This window comes from Dromaius novaehollandiae, chromosome 1 (genome assembly GCF_036370855.1).
Source record: "Dromaius novaehollandiae isolate bDroNov1 chromosome 1, bDroNov1.hap1, whole genome shotgun sequence".
Lineage (NCBI taxonomy): Eukaryota > Metazoa > Chordata > Aves > Casuariiformes > Dromaiidae > Dromaius > Dromaius novaehollandiae.
The window spans coordinates 73,602,940-73,623,028 of record NC_088098.1 but is presented as its reverse complement, the minus strand read 5'-3'; the positions used below and the strand labels follow the sequence as shown (position 1 = coordinate 73,623,028).

The 20,089-nt window shown below is 40.6% G+C and overlaps 1 protein-coding gene across 3 annotated transcripts in view; it reads right to left on the bottom strand.

The window, feature by feature from the left end:
- Positions 1 to 20,089, bottom strand: part of PARVB (parvin beta) — a 65,901-nt gene that overhangs the window by 7,069 nt on the left and 38,743 nt on the right. For all 3 annotated transcript variants that reach the window (XM_026114074.2, XM_026114075.2, XM_064516790.1), the window contains exons 5-12: positions 17,611 to 17,751; positions 16,629 to 16,744; positions 11,495 to 11,553; positions 9,768 to 9,787; positions 7,862 to 7,923; positions 5,915 to 5,983; positions 3,533 to 3,634; positions 332 to 404 (exon numbers count right to left, since the gene is read on the bottom strand). In XM_026114074.2, coding sequence (XP_025969859.1) covers positions 332 to 404; positions 3,533 to 3,634; positions 5,915 to 5,983; positions 7,862 to 7,923; positions 9,768 to 9,787; positions 11,495 to 11,553; positions 16,629 to 16,744; positions 17,611 to 17,751 — 642 coding nt within the window. The remainder of the gene's footprint in view (positions 1 to 331; positions 405 to 3,532; positions 3,635 to 5,914; positions 5,984 to 7,861; positions 7,924 to 9,767; positions 9,788 to 11,494; positions 11,554 to 16,628; positions 16,745 to 17,610; positions 17,752 to 20,089) is intronic.

Below are 20,089 nucleotides of genomic sequence, written 5' to 3'. Positions count from 1 at the left end.
AAACTAGCACCAAGTATAACAATGATGGGCTTTACAGCATGAAAAGCTTCCTACTAGGATTGTGACTGAGAATACTAGCTAATTTTATTACATAGCACTGAAAAGCTCTTGGATCATTCACTAATACTAGAGTTGTACACCTTAGAGGATCTATTCCAGATAAGAAACACAGGTAAGGACATATCGCATAGATATTGAATCCTTTAGAAAACTGTCAACATGTGCACTAACAGCTCCACTTTGTGACCCTACCAACTTTAATGAAGTTGCACTTGAAATGCAACTGCTATCACGTCTTTATATACAGTTTAAAGCCACGTCATGTTCATACCTTCAGGGCGAGCTTTTGGTTTCTTGAGTCCTCCATCTTGCATCAGCTCAAAAGCAAAGGAAACATTATGGACCTGAAAAAGAAAAACTGTTTAGAGTCCCAAAGTAATACAGGCATTAAAAAACTTTACTCAAATAAAAAAATACTTTATTCTCTCTCCCCTTGACACATAAAATTATAATTCTATTTAAATCAATAAGAGATATTTAGATGTTTGAGCATGGCAGAAAGTATCTGTGAGAGACTAAGAAATGAAAGATTATATCATTATAGATCATTATCATCATTATAACATTATTATCATTATATTATGCACTTTTTGATATAAGGGAAAATTCCCAAATTTCAAGTGTAAAAACTGTGACTGGGTACTGCATGAACTGGGACATCCCATTAGGTCCCACCAGAGTCTCTATGGTGAGGGCCAGAGAGCTCCCAGTAAGTTGTGGAACAGAGCCTTCAGACTTCACTGCAGTAGATACTTGCCATTCTGGCAACAAGCAACCTAATCGAAGTGGCATAACAGAATAGGGATGGCAAAAATACACATGAAGCAAGAGGAACACCAACAGAATACTTCAAAATATGGTTAATCTTTTTTGCATTATCATCAGCAATATACCAAGCAGCATCAGCTCTGCACGTCATCAGCAAGGAGTAATGCTGTTTGTTGGGTGACCTTATGCAAATCCCTTAGCCTCTTTGTGCCTTTGCTTCCCCTCCTTGAAAATGGAAATACAAGACAAATTAAGTTTTTCTAATGAATGTCAGAGAAGTGCTTGGTGGTGGCAGTTCCTGAATAGGCTGTGCAGTGAACCTGCAAAACAAGCTAGTCACAACTATGCCACCAAGGATGAAGTCACCATGAATGTGAAGTCAGAGAGAAGAAAATGCAAGGGGAGATTAAGAGAAGATAGCTGTTGAGGAAGGAACACTGGTTTAAGGAGAAGATCTGCACAGCAGCTTTCTTTTCCATGCTTACTGAAATTTAAGCAAGGTAATTTGGATTATGAATTCTGTGCATTTTTGTTCTTGTAAATGACAGGTCTGGAGATGCATAGCAAGAGGAAGAGATTTAATTAAACCTACTCATCTTGGAAATCAAGGAGTTCTGCATAAAAGCTCCCCTGCAACAAGAAGAAAGGCCCCTTTTACTGGCATCTATTGCTCAGGACTTTATTCATCTCTTTTCCTCTGCTCCAATTTCTCCTCACTCATTGTGACAAAAACAATCACTTTCAAGACTAATTTTTTTTCCTTTCACAAAAAACACAGAATCTATCTCTGTTACTCACCCTCATTTACATATACTCTCTCCTCACAGCAAAGACTCCTCACAAAAACACAACATTGCCTCAGGAATGTTGGATAACCCTTACGAATTTTAACAGCTAACAATAAAATCTTCACTGAACAGGTGTTGGCTACAGCTCAGCATCCTGCATGTCTACAAGGGGGAAAATTCAAGTGGGACAAATGCGACAAATAAGGAAGAGAGAACTATAATGGAGAGCTTATTCAAGAGCTAATAGACAACCACTTTCCTACTGCTCTACAAAGTTCCTGTATAGCATTCAATATTCAAAATGAACTATTCCCCATACTATCCACAAACTTAACCCATAGCGAGGCCTCTCACATCACAGCCTGATCTCTTGTACCCAGGGAGCCCCTTCAAGCTCCCGAATGGCAACTAGCCATCTACTGAGGAAGTCAACTAACACTATATAACCCATGCAACCAGCAGGCTCAGCACATTAGCCTGGGACTGTAACAGCGCCCATTTGGCACAGCCTAATTCCCTCTTGCAACGTTGATACGATCCACTCAGGATTATCCCGTCAACGCTGAAGTCCTGTCCCTCAGACAGCATGTAATTGCCAAGGAGCGCTTGACAGCAATGATCTGTACTGAAGTCAGGCTCAGAGTATTCAGGTACTAGGCAACAAATATACATAGATGTGTGTGCATGTTCAGGAACACCTGCAGGAAGAGGTGAATACTTGGTCACGATAATAAAGTATGCTGTGTTGAACACATCATCATTAACACTAGGAAATGATACAGGAGAGTGGAACAAGTGTGGGGTTAAGAGCAAGATGTTTGTTTTCTCCCCTTCCATCCCTAATACCCTGACCCAAAGACTGCAAGGAATGCACTCCTTTTCCTCAAAGCTGGTTTTGTCTGAAACACTCTAGAAAGCAAGTCATTCACTCCTTAACAAACAGAAAGAAATAACTTAAAATGAGAAGCTAGAACTTTCTCTCAAAATTTAAAGTCAGCAACATTGGCAATGCTGCTGCCAGGACTGGACACAAACCCAGATCTCTATGCTTACAAGTTGACTTCAGACAGGCAATTGGCTGCATGCTCGGTCTCTGGCAGGATCAGGGTCTCCCTCCTGGCTCTGGTCAGGTACAAAACAGGTTACCTGTCTGTACTCAGTATACAGGTTCTAACCCCAGTCCAACCAAAGACCATGGCCCAGGTACTACCTCCTCTACTATAGCATCTCATTTACATATCAAGTAAAAATACTTATTCACTTAGTTTGCAAGAACATTAAGGGAACTACAGAAAAAAGAACTGATGGCTGTTAGGCAACAGATATTCATGAGATCAGAGGTTAGGTTTCAGGACTGACTTATTCGGTGACACCTACTCTATCCCCATGTCAATCCCAGCGTAAAGAATGGGGATAAAGCACAGCTTCCCATCCCTTCCCTTTTGTCTTTCTGGCCTATTTACATAGTAAATACTAGGCAGATCAGGCTTCAACTCTCATGTCTAGCGCGGTAAAGCACCCTGAGCACAAAAGGACTTTAAGCAGTACTATAATTTAAGAAAACACTTAAGTAAATAAATCACTTTGATTATGCAAAGCACTAGATAGTACAAAGCACTTACTGATTTATTCCTTCTGGACATTCATGAATGTTATGTGTCACCTGATGCAAGAAAGAGAATACCTTTCTTGCTTAACTACTGGGATTTATTCCTTGATTTCACAAACAACTTTTAGAAGTACAAATTCTATTAACTATCAATCGTCATGGCAAGTGCACCTTTGCTACAGCTCCTGAAGAGATGAATATGCCAGGCTCTGATTTACTGCGCACACAAAGAGAAAGAACTCAGTGAATGGAAAATACCATGTGTGGTAACAGAGTGAAAAGAATACAACCTGGAATTTCTACCCACCTTCTGATCAAAACTTTCAGGCGTTAAGTAGAAGTTGTGAAGTGGAACAAAATAGTCTTCAAGGAGACCCATGAGCAATACCAAGTAAACACCATCTGCAAACTAAATAGAAATACTGATGACATTCCTAGGTGGAAGCATCTGTTTTCAAGTAAGTATTCATAAGCAAGCGGAACAAAGAATGCATGGCCCAAACTAGCTACCTCGATTTCTACCACTTTTGTTTGTTAGCGCAGAGATAAGAGACAGCTCAGAAGGCACAGACTGTTCCTTTCAGGCATAACAAGGAATTGACAGCGAGTGTAGCAGAAGCATTCAGGGCTTTGTTTCATCTGCTCCCCAAATCCACCTATGCCCGTGCAATCACCAGTTCAGCTGAGCAAGCTGAACCAGTCTGTTCTTTTGAGCCTGTTGATTCAGCTGCTGTCTTGTCAGATGAAAAAAAAAACAAAAAAAACAAAAAACAGGATACCAGGCTTTCTCCCTGCATCTGGTAGCATTATTTCTTATTTCCTGAGTAAAACAAGGAAGCCCAACAGCTATAACATTAACCCGTTCAAGATCATGTGCTGATGGCTATTTAAATTATTTACATACAGCAAATAGCTCTAAGCAGAAGAAATTAGAAGTAATTCACCTGGGAGTTGCCTACAATTTGCACTCCTTAGAGGTGCAAAGTATTTGGTTTGAATAAGGTAGGGACTGAAAACAAGGGCCACTGTATCTCCAGCCAGTTCCCTATTTACAAGGCTACTGAATACTTCAGGATGAGGTAAAAGTATGTATGTATGTTCTTGCATTTGCTCACTCTCATTCTTTTTCTTCAGAAATCTTGCCAACTTCACTGCAGTGTTCAAGCAGATTTTTTCAATTAGAAAAAAAAAAGAGACTTCTTAGGAAATGTGTTGCCACATAATACACTTCCAGCTCTACTACAATAGTATGTGGTCATTTCAAATACAATCCCTCTTTTAGGTCATGCAAGTTGGACATTCAAATCTCTGGCCTTAATCAGAACTTGAAATTAAGTCTACCATGTCACAGGTAGGAAATCTAATTTCTCAAAAAAAGGTTTGTTCAAAGCCAAAACAGATTATTTACAGTTTCAGTAAATACTAAATTCTATACTAAATACTTTCAGTAATACTATTCAGTGTTCCTACCAGACAGACACACTACCTTCCTGGCTAGCTATGGGCGATGCTATATATTTCAAACAGAATGCTCATTTGTGATTCTGATATGATGCAAGTGACATTCGCTATCCTTTTCAAAAATAAATTGCTCAAGGCAGTGAGCAACAATTTCTTAGGTGACTTCTCCCTGGATACGTTCTGTAATATTTGCTTCAGCAAAGCTACAAAATAGCAGTGAATGACTGGTACTAGACTAAGCCAGAGTTAAATCAATTACTGATAGTCCAGTAATAATTCTCTAGATGCCATGCTCCCCTTTTTGCCAGGACACTAGGCTAACCATGTGTCCAAGGTTCAGCAAACTTTGGAAAGAATATTTGTTTCCACTATTAAAACATAGCCAAAACCATCTGTGAAATCTACATAATTTCACCTGCAGAGTGAGAACTACCCCACTGCCACCAAAATTCACATTTGCTTGAGATTTCCAAGCATATTCACTACCCAGTTCTGAGCGAGAGACAGGGAACTTCTACAGAGCAGACTGCAGTGGCTGGCAGCTAGCTCAGCGAGCTTTAAACAAGCTAACTTGGGTACCAAGGGCACTCAAGCCACTGCAGTACAAGAGCTCAGACTTGCTAATTCACACTGCTGGAAAGCAAGCACAGTGCACATGCTCCCCAGACAGCAGGATGAAGAAGAGCATATGAAGGCCTGTGCTGCAACTACAAAATTGTTTCCAGTTCCCACTTTGATGTGATCAAAGCTAGCAATGATATCTCTATGATGAACTGCACATTGCAGTCCACATACCTTCAGAGAGCCCCAGGCAGCCAGTTATTAAGAACTTACACCAGCTCGTCATGAATCCTCACAGCAAGAAAAGACACAACCCATCAACCACCCATAACTATAGCAACTGCTTCACAGTGTTCCACTTTGATCTGAGAGACAAATTGCCCTGAAACCCAACCATACCCTACAGTCATTAACATGAATATACTAATTACTCAAGAATTTCACCTTACAAAACGGAATGCAAATTATCAGCAATATAAAATATGTGTAAGCATGAGTAAAGGAAGCAAACACCAACGCATGTAATTGCTATTTAAAAGATAAAGCCTCCAATCTCATAAGTTCACACGCCCAAAAATAAGCAGCTCCACAATAAGGTTTTATGGAACAAGGGCTTATATTTGTAATTTACACAGTGAGATTACACAAAAAAAATCATGTCTCCTACCTGAGTTTCTAACTCAGTTACTTCCAAATTCAGTTTATTCAAGTGTTTGTTCACAAAGGTGATCAGAGACTACAAAAGAAAATACCAGAATCAATGATGTTAGAAACTACAGTCAATGTCTATGTGAAAGGGTTAACATTCTTTTAAGATATTTTAAGCTTAATAAATACCACCATGAGCTATTTGCTTTTGCGTAAATAAGTATACAAACTTGAAAACAACTCAGCAGTACAGTCATTTTTGTTGCAACATATGGTAGAAGTCACCAGATGGTGCTATTACATACTTCTTTCCAGTTATTTTTCCTAGCACATTAAAGATACTACAGTGTTGTGGGAAAACTCTGTGATGACATTGGTTCTTTTGCAAGTTCTTTGTGAAGATGAAGCAAGCAATAGCTGCATTTACTGCCTGTATGAATCTCTTCAGGTTCTTGGAGAAGATCTGCTGCCTGAGAGCAAGCCATCACCAGCACTGAGCTAAAACTCCCAAAAGAAGATGCCAACAGTGCACAGTTTCATACTCGCCTCTGTTCCCCAAGTGATCGGTGCATATAAATTAGCAAATTACAGACAGAATGTTCTCCAAGTCTGTATTATGGACTTCTATTCCCGCAGGAAGCAGTTGGGCAAGGTCCTGCTCCTGTGCGCTAGGTGGGTAACAAAAGCATAAATATGCACTAACATATTCAAGCACAGAGACCTGGCACCCTGCTTAGAATGCTTCCAGGAGGGACACAAAGCTGGGTGTTAACATTTTTATTACATGCATAGAGTTAACTCTATCAACTGTAACATTTCTTTAGAAGATATTTCAGGTTGGAAAATTAAAATCTTCTATAGATTTAAAAGCATTATTTTAAATGCATATATCCTCTGCTTCATATAAAGCGAAGGGACAAATTATGATTCTGAACTTTGAGTACTACTGTCCTGCTAAGTAGTTTAATAGTCATGTTGGAACAAACCAAAGGAATAATGCAGAGTCTCTTCTTTATCTGTTCTCTTCCAGAAGGAAACATTAACAAATGCTGGCAGAGATCAATGGCTACTTTACCCCTGTGCTCTGCCTACCACAAACAGCCATGTGAAGAACGGGTTTGTGTACAGATGTGTGCTGTGTGATAGTACTTAGCCTTGGAGGAGAGACCAGAAGACCACCTAAGCTAGTGTTAAGTAGAAGAGCTCTAGGATGAAAGCACACAAACTCTTATAGAAGAGCTTTATATTTAGCATAGATGTTTATGGGAGAATCACATTTCCACCTATTCCTCCTCAACCACAGGGTACTATGGAAAATGATTTCCAGTTGTGGAAGAACATCTTTAGTACAAAAATGAGCTGAAAACTGAACTACAGCTGCTTCTTTAGGAGGCTGAAGACACAAGTACTATTGTGGCTAACAAAGATGTCACCACTGCCAGTTACTCATTACCCTACAGGCCAGCTGCTCCATGCTGGAGGACAGCACCCGGGATATAAAAGAGCATATGATTGTCCAGTCAGAATACTCTGAAATTACTTCAGATACTTTGCAGAGCAGCTGTTCCTGCACTATTTTGACTGAATCAGATACAGGAGCAATTGCAGAAGCAGTTATACTGTTACAAGAAGCGCTAACCTCTGGCAGGAGAGGAGGGAGATAAGATGACAAGCAATCGGCTGGGGAAGGCAACCTTTTCATCCTGCTTAGGTGTAGCCAAAACAAAATATGCAATCCAATCGAATAGTGTCTGTGTGTCTTGCAATGGAAGAAACAAGAACAACCATACAAGTCTGACTGCAGCCAGCGAATCAAGGACTCACTGGCTCTGAAATAGTGATGGTCTGGGGACAGACACCCTATTTTTTCAGAATCATCTTCTGCTATTTGCCAGATCTTCCTGGATATCTTTCAAAAGCGTAACAAAAAAAAAGTAGAAAACAAAATGTGAATTTTTTTTCTTACCTTCTTGACTACACTGAGTTTATCTGGTGCATGATCAAAGAGTGTGTCAAAGGCATCCCGCTCTGGTTTTACAAAAAAATAAAAACAATGTTAAAAAAAAAAAAAATCAATACACCTGTAACAGACAAGCATGGAAAGCAAGTTGTGTCACACGCTTGAGGGTCTGTCTTAGAAAACCACATAACAAGAGACTCAAGCTAAAATCATTCCCTTATTTCGCATCTAACCAAAGGCCAGAGAAAACTGCACTGGGAATTTTAGGGGTAACTGAAACCAAACATATCATTCACTGATTTTCCTTTTCTGCCATTCATAATTTGTACACAAAATACACAGTTGGGGGGGGGAATTAAAATGAAACAAATTTTCACTGTGCCCCAATCTTAACTTAAAACAGTGGGCTACTGAAACATCACCTTATTTTGGTGCTCTACAGTATAGCAATAATTATAGCTATGTTCACGATGACTGCTCAGCATCAAAATCAGATACTTGTATGGTTAATTTTAAGCTTATTGGTAGTATCCTTGACTTCAGTAAAGCTTAAAATTGAACACATGAGTAAGACCTGATTCAGTGACGCACTAAGAGCAAAGCTTGCTTACTTGTGTTTTCTAATCCAGTATACAGTATGAAGATTTAAATTACTGTAGAAGTGTTACACCTTCAGAGCACCTGGTAACAATACCTAAACCAAACTAAGATCTACTAAATTTAATATAAAAGTGCAGTATTTCACATTGTGGCAGCTTAGAACTGACTGAAATTTTCCAAACACTGAGGTTTTTTGGATGACATTATAAATTAAACTGTCTTTGTTTTGCACACAAACCCCCCCCCCCCCCCAACCAACTGCAGTTGTGCAAAAAACAACTACCAAAAAACACTGCTGGAAAATTGTGTGTGTGTGTGGGGGGGGGGGTGTTATGAGCTGTTAAAAATTTTCATCACAGTTTCAACTGTTTTTCCATGTTCACATTCTTTGCATTTGCAGAACACATTTTAATATTTGCTATGGTAAAATAAATAAATAAATAAACCTATTTATTGTCCAAACTCTTTTGGTATCTAAGGATATGTTATATACCTCCCCTCCTCACATTATTTATTTTCCAAATACCTTTTTACTCATTAATGCACATATTCTACAGGGAAGAAAAATGACAGCATTCACATATTACAGCTATGAAACAGAGAAACTAAATGACCTGTTTATAGTCTCACAGAGTCCTTTAGAGGAGCTCATGTCTCTCAGATGAGTGGAAGTGATTTAATGACACTAACAAAACCAACACAGTGAGAGTCAGGCTATGCAAAAAGAGAGAGAAGTCTCTTGGAAGCAACACCAAAACTCTTGCTATATGTTTAGAAGACCAGTTTTCTGGTTAGTAAAATCCCTGGTGAGCAGGGAGGGCACAAAATACTTCATGCAAAGGAATTAAGAAAGGGAATGATTGTTGGCTGAAAGTGGACAAGTAAATAGAGCTTTCTTAGATCTTCTCCCATATACCTGTGCTTCAATAATTTTCACATGTTCATTTACATATTATTTAAATATAGTCACACTCTGAAGAAGGTGTAACTCTTATAGTCAGGTGTTGCAAAGATTTTTGCTTGAAAGCACTAAGAATGGTACTAGGAAATCTTGTTCTTTGTGGCAGTGTCCCCATTCATTACATATGAGTGAAAACAAATCAATAGAGACTAGTCCAAAGAGTAAAGGACAGGACGATCTGGCTCTACTCATCAGGCTCCACAGCTGAGTGCAGTAAAACACCTTCCCCCGCAATACATTCCAACTCTGTCAAATTGCTCAATCCACTGTCTTAATCTGTTCAAGGAAAACAGACATAATTTCTGTGCCTGGCATAAATCTAAAAGTTTCAGAGTCAACTTTGTTACTTACCAAATCTTCCCATCATCATCCTGCAAGTCAGAGCATTCAAAAATACTAGGTTAGTTCATGAACAATCACTTTGAAAAGAGAAGACCATGGGCTTAACGAGCCTTTTCCTGCAAGATGCTAAGGGCCATCCACTCCTACCAAGCTAGAAGGCTGGGCATGTTGCAGACCAGACCCAACGTGCTGCAGGAATGTCCCCAGCAGACCACCAGGCATGTCAGAAAGATGCATTTGAAAAGAATGGAAATACATAATTATGTTTTATACATAATTATGATTTCTTATGCATAATCATTTTTATGATGAAGAGTGAAGGAACAAATATCTTTCTGTGTACAGTCTCCACAAATATAGTCAGCAGAGACTACATCACACTGTTCAGAATGAACAAGGCTAGGTGTTATCTAGCCCATTTTAATCTGTTTTCTCTGAAGGAAGAAAACATAATCTCTGGATGTTATGTAATTAATACAGCCACATATGAATCATATCCACAGCCAGTGACATCACCAGACATATGCAGATGATTATCAGCTGAGAATCGGGCCGTGATCGGCAAACGGAAATTTGGAAGTATTCCATAGAAGTTGGATTCTGCTGGCTCTGGAGCTTTTGTACCTCCACTTATATTTGGGTATGCAACACATATTAACCTCTTAATATTGTATAATATTAAACAACTGAATAAAACACACATATAAACCCACATGCCTATCTGTAAGCATCTTTCTTGCTAAAGATGTCCAAATCCCATTGCGTAGATTGCATCTAACAAACCACATCTGAAGGAGAGGACAAGCTAAATATACTGTTCAGGAGCACAGGAGTACAGGGAGGAATTTTGGCCCAAAACACTGAGGCAAAGCTCTAATCCTACAAAAAACACTCAAAAACGAGATCTTTAATGTCCACACAGAGATGTTATGATCTCATTTCTGAATGTTTCCATCTGAAAGATCTTCCCCACTGAGCAAGCCACATGGTATTTCATTTATCTTCAAAGTTATGGAAAGCTGAGCCAACTCTACAGGGAGTCAATACACTGATAAACTGAAGGAGGGCTCATGAAAGCCCCTGTTAAAAGGGTTGCCTTCAGGCCACATGAAGGAGACTCTCAGCTTTTATTTGCAGCCAAAGTACATGTCTAGCCTTTTCCTTGTAAAAAAAACAAAACAAAAGAAAAGAAAAAACAAAACTGTAAAAATGTAAAGCCAAGTAAAGCCATTCCAAAAACTGTGGAGAGGTTTGTTTATTTAATTTATTTTGCTGAGCTCTTTTCTTGAGGTGCTATATCAAATAGAGAACATCTCTCCTCCCACCTTTTATGGGGTATCACTCCAGTTTTGAGAGGTATTTCAAGGAATTGCTTAATTCTTCCCCCAAATATCTACACTGGCCCTTTATTTGAGAGAGGCAACAGCACTGGGCAGAAATTGGTTATATATGGTTATGCGCAACAAAAAAAAGTTTCCACAAAGGTCACTCTCAATGAAATACCCAGTGAAAAACTTTTGTAACCCAAGACTGCAAAGACAACTCATTTCTGCTTTGCAGTGTGATCCCAGAAACAAAGTTGTTTCTACATAGTTAAAAAAAGGAACGCATGGCATTTTGTTAATTTAGCAGTGGTAGCAGGGAAGATTATATCTCTGCTTTGTCTCTGTAAATGATTTCACACTATGCACCCACAGATACACTCTGACACTAAATAGAAAGCATTTTGTGCTTACTCTGTCGTAGTTGTAAGCTCCTCCGTAACATGAGTGGTCTGAAGAAGACCTTCACGTTTCTGGAAACCGAAAGGGAAGTTAGAAACTGAGATTGCATTAATAGAGGACAAGCTCATTAGGGGTTCTGCAGCATTGATCATATTTCAGAAACCCAGGGGAGACACTGCATAAAATGTGCTGGCTAAGACCAAGTTTTGCAGGGTAGGGCTAACACAGGAGGGCTCAGTCCTAGAGCAGTGGCATTTGTCAGGCAGACAGCCAAATGAATGTTTGGGAGACATATGTAGATCTGCAGCCAATACACTTGCTAGCAATTCTCCGGAGAGCAGAGGCAACATGCTGCCTGGAACACAAATTAGAGAGAGTTTGTCAGCCCCATCTTAAGTTTCCCAGGGATGCTTTTTTGTATCATGGTACCAACCAACAGTTTGATGCAATTGGCAGCCTGGCTCTCAGGAGGGGTCTGGGCTGAAATAACAAGGACCGCTGCCCCCAGGCCAGGGCTTAGGTGTGCTGGCAAAGAGCTTCGTGCGGGTGGGAGGCTCTCTTGGAGCAGGCGTCTGGCTGAGGCCATCCAGTCACGCTCTTGTCAGGAGCACATCCACCAAGGAAATGCAGGGAGCACGAAAAGCCTGACTAGTGATTTCACAGTGGAAATTATTTCCTTTTTATTGGATCTTCTTTCCTCGGGTGATTTTCTGCATGAACTCTTCTGCCCAACAAAGAAATAGCATCTGATGAGACTCAATTTTCTGACTTTCAGCTTTCTCCAGGCTCTATTAAGACACAGCCCTGTAACAGACGTGGGACCAAATGTTTCCGAGCCTTTCCAGAGTTCTGGAGACATGGCTTGTGCCTCTCACCAGAGGCTGGAAGTACATTTACTTGATTCCAAAACTTTCTTAACATGTCCTTCCACTGAGTATATGGGTCCCCTACAAAATTATGGGATATAGCCTTCTGCCTGAAAAAGGGGAATTTCTTTCTGTTCTTCTCCAAGCGAAGAAGCTGTCACAAAGAGCTCACATCTCAGCAGTCATCTGGGAACTAGGTCTTGTCAAAATGACTTAGCAGCTCTCCTTGTTAACTGTGCTGTATCTCTGGTGAGCAGGAAAACCACCCCCACCAGGCACCAGCTCTTCATGCATATGCCACATAAATCATTTTCACCAGTTGAACCCCAAACAAGAACTTATTAGGGAGAACAGCTTTGAAGAGAAACATGTCCTTCCTCAGAAGCAATGTAAGAAATAAAAATTTAAACCTAAGAAACCAGTAGCAAGAATTCCTTCCCTTTTCTACTCCCTGTTCAAAAAATGAAGGCAATGTTGCTTTCTCAAGCCACCCAGGGAGCCTGGCTGAAAGCACAGTGGGAGCAGTTGTATCCCACCATTCTGCTGCCACCGCTCATGCCAGCGCCTGGCCCTGCGTGAGATCTAGCCAGCTGGCCGTGTCTGCAGATGCCTCAGTTCCCTATCACAAATACATCTAATTCTGCTCCCCTGAGGGCGTCATAGGATTTGTGCCAGAAGGTTTGGTAAAACAAGCTAGGATGACAGTACAGATGGAAAAATGAGGAAGCATCTGACAGGGCAGTATTTTCCTGAATACAAAACAATGTTGCCTTTATTCCATCCCACCAAGCCTCTGCTCTACTAACACAGGTTCCTGCACCTTCCAGGCAACATGTACTTCAGGAGGAAGAAGCTATAAAACATGAGCAAAAAAACTCAGTAAGTGGTGACTAGTGAATAATGCTTCCAAATATTTGATGAGAAAGAAGAATGGGTGCCAACATTGATTCCCCAAGGGCTGGAAATGGCAGCAGTTTTCTCTGTAGCCCTCTAACAGACAGCTGAGCATGCTGTTCTTACAACGAGCCTAGGTCCCTCAGCCTTGCAATTCAAAAACAAATGCCGATCTTTAATAAAACTCTGATTTTCCGCATCACTGCCACCAGATACATTTATTCTCCACCCTGCTTTGCGCCTCTGACCTTTCAGTCTGCAATTCAGACTTCAAGAGAATTACTGCAAAAATACCTCAGATCTCCCAGGGGCACCAAGGTGGCACATGCTGCAGTTTTAAAAATGAGGAAGAGGAAACATAAGTGCAGAAGACAACAGTCACCAGGCCCTGTAAAAATAACCAACATACAGTACGCCTTAACAATTCTTACACTGATTTCCAGTAATGCTCTTGCTTTCCCGAATCACTGTTGGGCATTTATATCCTGTAAATTCATGTTTCAAATATCAGGAAGTAGAATCAGCTGGGAGAAAAACCTCAGGATATTCAGTTCTCACTGGAAGTAGGCACTGAAACCACAAAGTTTCTCCCTCCCTGCCCTAATTGAGGAAGGCTGGAACAAGAGGTGAATGCTGAATGATTCAAGTATTAAAACAAGTACAATTTTAGACTTTTAACTCAGCACATGAAGTGGCTATCAATAAGATCTTAACTAAAAGACTCACCTAAATCCTTGCTCTACTAGGACGCTTCATGTACAACTTGGATGTATACCGCTGTGCTTAAAACATTTTGTTTTAATCAAAACCCAGAATCTAGCAACACAGGAAAGTCTTAGTCTAGCACCTGAGAACCAATCAAGATTCTTAAGAAAGGTCAGAATTTCAGAGATGGGCAAAATCACCACCTGTCTTTGGAGGTCTCGATAAATACTTTCCCTGTAGCGCAGTGCTGTCATAATATTGTTCCATTTTACTAGGAAGGTCATGGAAAAATCAGAAAAGAAAAAGTCCACAGCACTTACGCAAACTAATAAGGTATTCTGACATGGGCTATGAAAACGCGCACACTAACTTGGCTAAGCAGTAACTTGTTAAGCCAGCACAACTCCGGCATTTTCATATTGTGAGCACTGCCCTTCTGGGCAAGAAGCTGCACGATGTGCCAACAGCTCAACATATTGAGAATAATAAATCTAAGTGCGCAAGTCACCCATGAAAGTGAGACTCAACTGATCTTGAAAATTTCAGTGTGGGTGTGTTCTTGCACAACACCCCCACAATATCTTGCAGGATTTTCTCGCTCCTGGGTCAATTCTGTAATTTTGCAAAGAAGTCACTTTACAAACTGTTGATTAATCCCTTTAAATGCATATTCAGGCAAGAAGAGACATTTAAACTAATACTTCTCATATAAACTACCTTATATGTATCATGATCTAGTCTGTTAGAAATCTAATCGTGACTGGGATATTTAATAAGAGATCATTTAATGATAATATTGAGAATAATAATAATCTATTATATAATAGTTTTCTTACTTGGATCAAGAATAATGCTAACCTCATTACCATTCTTCTGTTTGTCATTAGCATAACAAAGGCCAAAATCCACTTAAAGAGATCTGTGTCACTGAACCAGCATGTATTTTTATACTAGATGATGGATGCTGAACTACAAAAATTCAATTTACCAAACTGTAAGGCAAAGATTACTGTTCCAGGAACACTGCAGAAGAAACATGCTTAAGTTTACACTATGCCTTGCCTTCCATTTAAATAAGGCAAAGAGTGGCAGTCTCTGCCTGGCAATGAGATAGGAGGATTGAAACAAGCCCCGTCTCACACAGGCCCAGCTAAGGGAGGCTTACAGCCAGCAGTTGCCATAACCGTCTCCAGGACGCCAGACTCTCTTTTGCCTCTCGTGCTGTATATATTAACTCACCTCTTATCACTGCTCTGACATCTTTAAGCACTCCCTTAGGGACATGGGAGTTGCTGTTTCTTTCTTTCCCTAGCTTCTGTCAGCCTTCATCTCACTCCATCCTCACCTCAGCCCTGTCTCATGTCAAGACTGAGAGACTCTGGTGAACCAGATTCTCTTTTAGGTGTCTTCTCTCTACTCCTCCAATGTGAAAGGATGTGAAGCCACCTCCTCCTCCACAGCCTTTCCTCCAGTACAGGGGAGTGTCCTAGAGCTGTAAACTAAGGACAGGGAAAGGGAAACATCTCCTTTGTCAGTTTTTTTTTCCCTGACATATCACAGGTCCAGAAGGCATTTCACTGTACTGGGCAGAGAGACACTGCCAGTATGAGGGGGTCGGAGGACTATTGATCACTTTATATATACATTTTTTCCCCACACCCTTCTAAGATAATCAAAAGAAGATAAAAAGGAAATCAGTCTTCTCTTCCTGTTCATGCTGCTTTACACCTAACTCACAGTTCTTAAAATGAAAGGACTACCTGAAAGAACTGTCTGAAAGCAGCTCAAAAGCACCTCTAAAAGATAATGCATACATTTATTGTGAGCTAGGGAGTATCCATTAGTCACCCATTTGCACCATACCCTGTGCCTCTAGAGCACTCAAGCAGGCAGCCTGGAAAATGCCGTGATTTAATTTAATGCAAAATGAGGTTTGCCTAATCAACCAGCACACAATTCCATCATGTAAGGGGATTCACATTTGCAAAATGGAGTCTGAGACCAATAAAAAGCCAGTACTTGTGCCCTGAAAATAGTGTCTTTGTAGACTGAAAGGAAATGGTCAACACCAAGCAGAGCAAGGAATAAATATAGCAGTATCTAGGGCAGCAGACAAGAAGTCAAGGTTCCTCAGGTCAGATCTCTTCTCCATAACTAACGAAAAGCTAACAAAAACGTAAGGCTTTGAAAGAAATGATGGAAGTCACCAAGCACACCAAGGAAAACAACGTGTCAAAGTCTAAATAATACATCTTTGGGGGAAAACAACATCAGTAACAGGATTTCCAAACGAGGGAGTTTCTACATGCTGAAACTCCTACCTGTATTATTTGTGTTTGAATGACTTCTCTACAAAAAAATACATGGCATAAATCATTTACTGAATTGCCAAAGTTAGAGGCACCATTCTCTTTCACACAAAATCCCATCACATGCTTTTAGCTTGATACTGCAGTAGCAAACAGCAATCCCAAGCATATTAGTCATATGATATTCTTAGGACCATATTTAAACTTGAAAAAAGCTGGGTTCCCAGGACCAGGATTCACTAAACGACTAGGACAAGAATCTTCTAACTGAAGAAAGGCAGAGGGACAATGGATAGCAGCAGTCTGTAACATAGAGTCAGCATGATAACCAGAGATTGTTCTGATCGCATTCTCATACCGGTTCATACTCACCCGCACAACCACCACTTGTACAGACACATGTTCAGGCAGTCGAATGGGAGCCCGGAAATGCATTGCCAAAGCTACCAGAAGGTGAAGAATGGAAATCAGATTCTTGCCATGGATTGCTGCAGGGAACAAGGAAAAGGAAGCAAATGAAAGCATATGGAAGCCTGATTTTAAACAAACAGCTCTGGAAAAAAAAATTGTAGAATTGAAAAACATCTACGGTAAGCATGGTCTTCTATCTTTCTTTTTCCTTCTTTCTTCTTTTTCCTGAATTAATAAAGCTTACAAAATAACTTTACAGGTAGAAAAGCCTAGACTCAGCCCTCCCTTGATGTTACCCACCTAACTTAGGAGAAACTTCAGCTCCTTCTCTAGTCAACAAAGAAAAAGAGCTGGACTCAATCATCACTCTCCTTCCACTGGAGAATACTGCAAAAACCTGCTTTTAGCAGACTTTGAAAGTGGTAGCACAAGCTTGGTTGCCTGTGAGAGACAACTACCATCCACTACCTGGATGAAGGGACTTTTCAAACTCCATTCTCACTTTTGCAGTGTAATGGGTTAGGCTGGGGCTGAGTGCACTTTCGGATTAGCGTGTCAAAAGCTGCATCTCTAAGCAGGTCCTTGCCTCTCACTGAGGTGGCCTGAAGGCTTAGACCATCCTCTAGTAACTGAATGCCTAACAAATTTCTCGTAACTGTAGGGATTCAACTTCAGAAAACAAACAGAAAACATTTTAATTAAAGCATATGCTTAACAGAAAACATCCTTCAATTATCCCGTAGCCCTGCATGTCTGGGGACGCTTAAACAAAGACTGCATGAGGAGGTGAGTATCAGGTACAACTCATACATGGATTTGATAACAGTCTCTATGTAAATAAATAAAAAACCCCACCACTGGAGCACAGAGAAGCCGATCAACCTATTGATTACTACACCCTCCTGGTCTGGGAAGCCAAGAGGAGGCATAAAAGGGTCCTTACAGTCAACGTTCCACTTGATCGTCCAGCCATGGGGCCGCAGCAAGTCATGGACAGCTTCCAGCACCGTTTGCAGCTTTTGTTTCTGACCGATTTCAGACTGCGTCACTTCTGCCACGTTCAGTTTACGGTCAGCCAATTTTTCTGTGTTTAGAGAAAGCAACAACAAAAAGAACAGGCGATATCAGATGGAACAAGGGCCTGGGTGGGAATAAAAAGCACAGAGCACCAGCCATCAGAGCTGGCCTCAGCTAAAAATTTTAGAACGGAGTGATTACCCTCAGAAAACAAATGGCTGAAAGCAAACCTTTCATCAAAGTGTGTCAACTCCAATAAACCCTGCAGTAGAGAACAGATAAGGTCTGGCAGACCATGCTTCCAATCTGGTTTCAAAATATGTAACTTGCAGATAGGCACCAAGTTAGCAATAATAGTTGTGCCTCCTGTTTTCTTTCACTGCTGAAAAACACTTAGCACAATACTGTCTCCACAAGGAATTTGCACCGGTTTAATGGACTTTTCTAATAAAAGAAATTAATCTGGGACAGAAAAGAAAAAAGAAAGAAATACTCATGTGGACATTTACTTCAGTCTAATGAGCTTTATTGCAGCTTAGCTGAAGGTCTGAAGTTAAGGTAAAGCAAACATGTCTCCTCAAACCCTCAAAAGAGTATCCACCCATATATTCATACTGGTTTAGTGAAACTAATTTAAAAAAATAAGTAAATTGTTAGAATACTGTCATGTTGTCAAGACGGTTGATTACTTCTAAAAATGAATTAATGCAGGAAGTTTTGTTAAACACCATTACTAAACGCCGAACTGTCTGTAATACAGTTATTTGTCGCCAAAATCATACACGAGTCATTCTTTTCTTCCTCTGCATTGTGATCCTTGCCAAAGACACCGGAGCTGAATTTCTCTCTCTCTCTCAAAAAGAAAGCTGGGGAAGGGTAGGGTAAAGAGTTCTTCAGCTGCCAGAGCAGTGGGAACAGCTGATCTCTTTTCTCCCTCCAGCCTGGGGAAAAGATAGTCAAACTTGCTGTGCTGTTGGGACTAGGAAGGCAGGACTGGTTGAGCACATTCCAATTATAGATTATTATTGTTGTTTTTAAAACAAAAGAAAACATACTTCACTGAAACAGTTTTCCCAAGACAGGAGAGGCATCAACATTTTTTAAGAACATTTCAGAGTTGTCAGAACATGTTATTCCAATAGTGGAAATATTTCTGCTCTCAAATTCAAGAGTGCTTTTCTTTTGCACATTTTACCTAGCTATGGATCTAAAAACAAACAAAAAAATAACAGTGACAGAAACACAGAAGTACTTCAGTAAACCAAGCAGAAGAGACTTACACGTTCTCAATTCACGAATGCTTTGAACACTTTGAATTTTTCTATCAATATAGAGTAGGAAGTTTTTTCTTTTAAATCAATATCTGAAAATTTAAATGGGAAAAATGTTCTTTAGCCAAGATCTCCCCGAGTCTTTTTTAAACTGACTGCCAAAACATTTAAATATGATTTTAAATGCCCTTCTATATTAAAAAGAACAAAAACAAAAAACCACTATTCCACAATGTTCATATTTTGGTCATGCGTTACAGCTCCCGTCTATTCTCAGCGCAGGTGAACTGCCAGTCACCAAGCAGAAACTGATTTTCTCTCCCCCTGCCACGGGGAATACGAAGCCACTGCAGCCTCTCTCGGGGCTTGCACCTTGACAAAACCAACCAAGCAGCAAACCCTTCCCAACCTGTCGCACAGCCACTTGCTAATCTCTGAGCTGCTTCACAACAAGCCCGCTGACAAGCTGCTGTCTTTCCCATCATTTTTTCTGCCTATCCCTTAAGGCATGGACCTTTCTGAAATGTCTCTCCCACGCAAGGAACAGTAACTGCTAGCTGAGGTTTGAAGACCCTACTGCGTTAGCCTTTGCTATCAGCAAAGGGAGAGCAGACGGGTGCGAAACCAGTGGCTGACTTAATTGCTGGGCCTCAAGCATCAGGAGCACCACTGCCGGTGGGACGTGCTTTGCTGCCTCTTGCGCCACTTGTGCAGCGCGAGGATGCTTAGACTCAGCAGCGCACCTCTTGCTGAAGAAATTAAGTCAGCACTGAAAAACTTGTGCTGTGACGACACGAGATCAGTGATGAGTTGTGAGGGCTTTAGGGCAGGGGAGATGCATTGGCTCTTCAGTCAGTGGCCCAACAGGAAGTTGATGAGGAAAAGCCAGTGCAGTTAAAGCCTCAAGCCTGCAAAGATAAACTTGCCTAACTTTCCTCCCGTAAGATACGCTACTGAGTCCAGCTGAGCTATGTGTGCACGTATAACCAAGCACTTCAAACGTCTGCGGGCCTGAGGGGGCAACCCTGGCCTCTGCACACATCACTGATTGCTTACGCTCCCTCTGACAAATGGCTGCAATAAAACACACTATCATCACCTGAAACAACAGTGTCTACATCAGGAAGCACAATT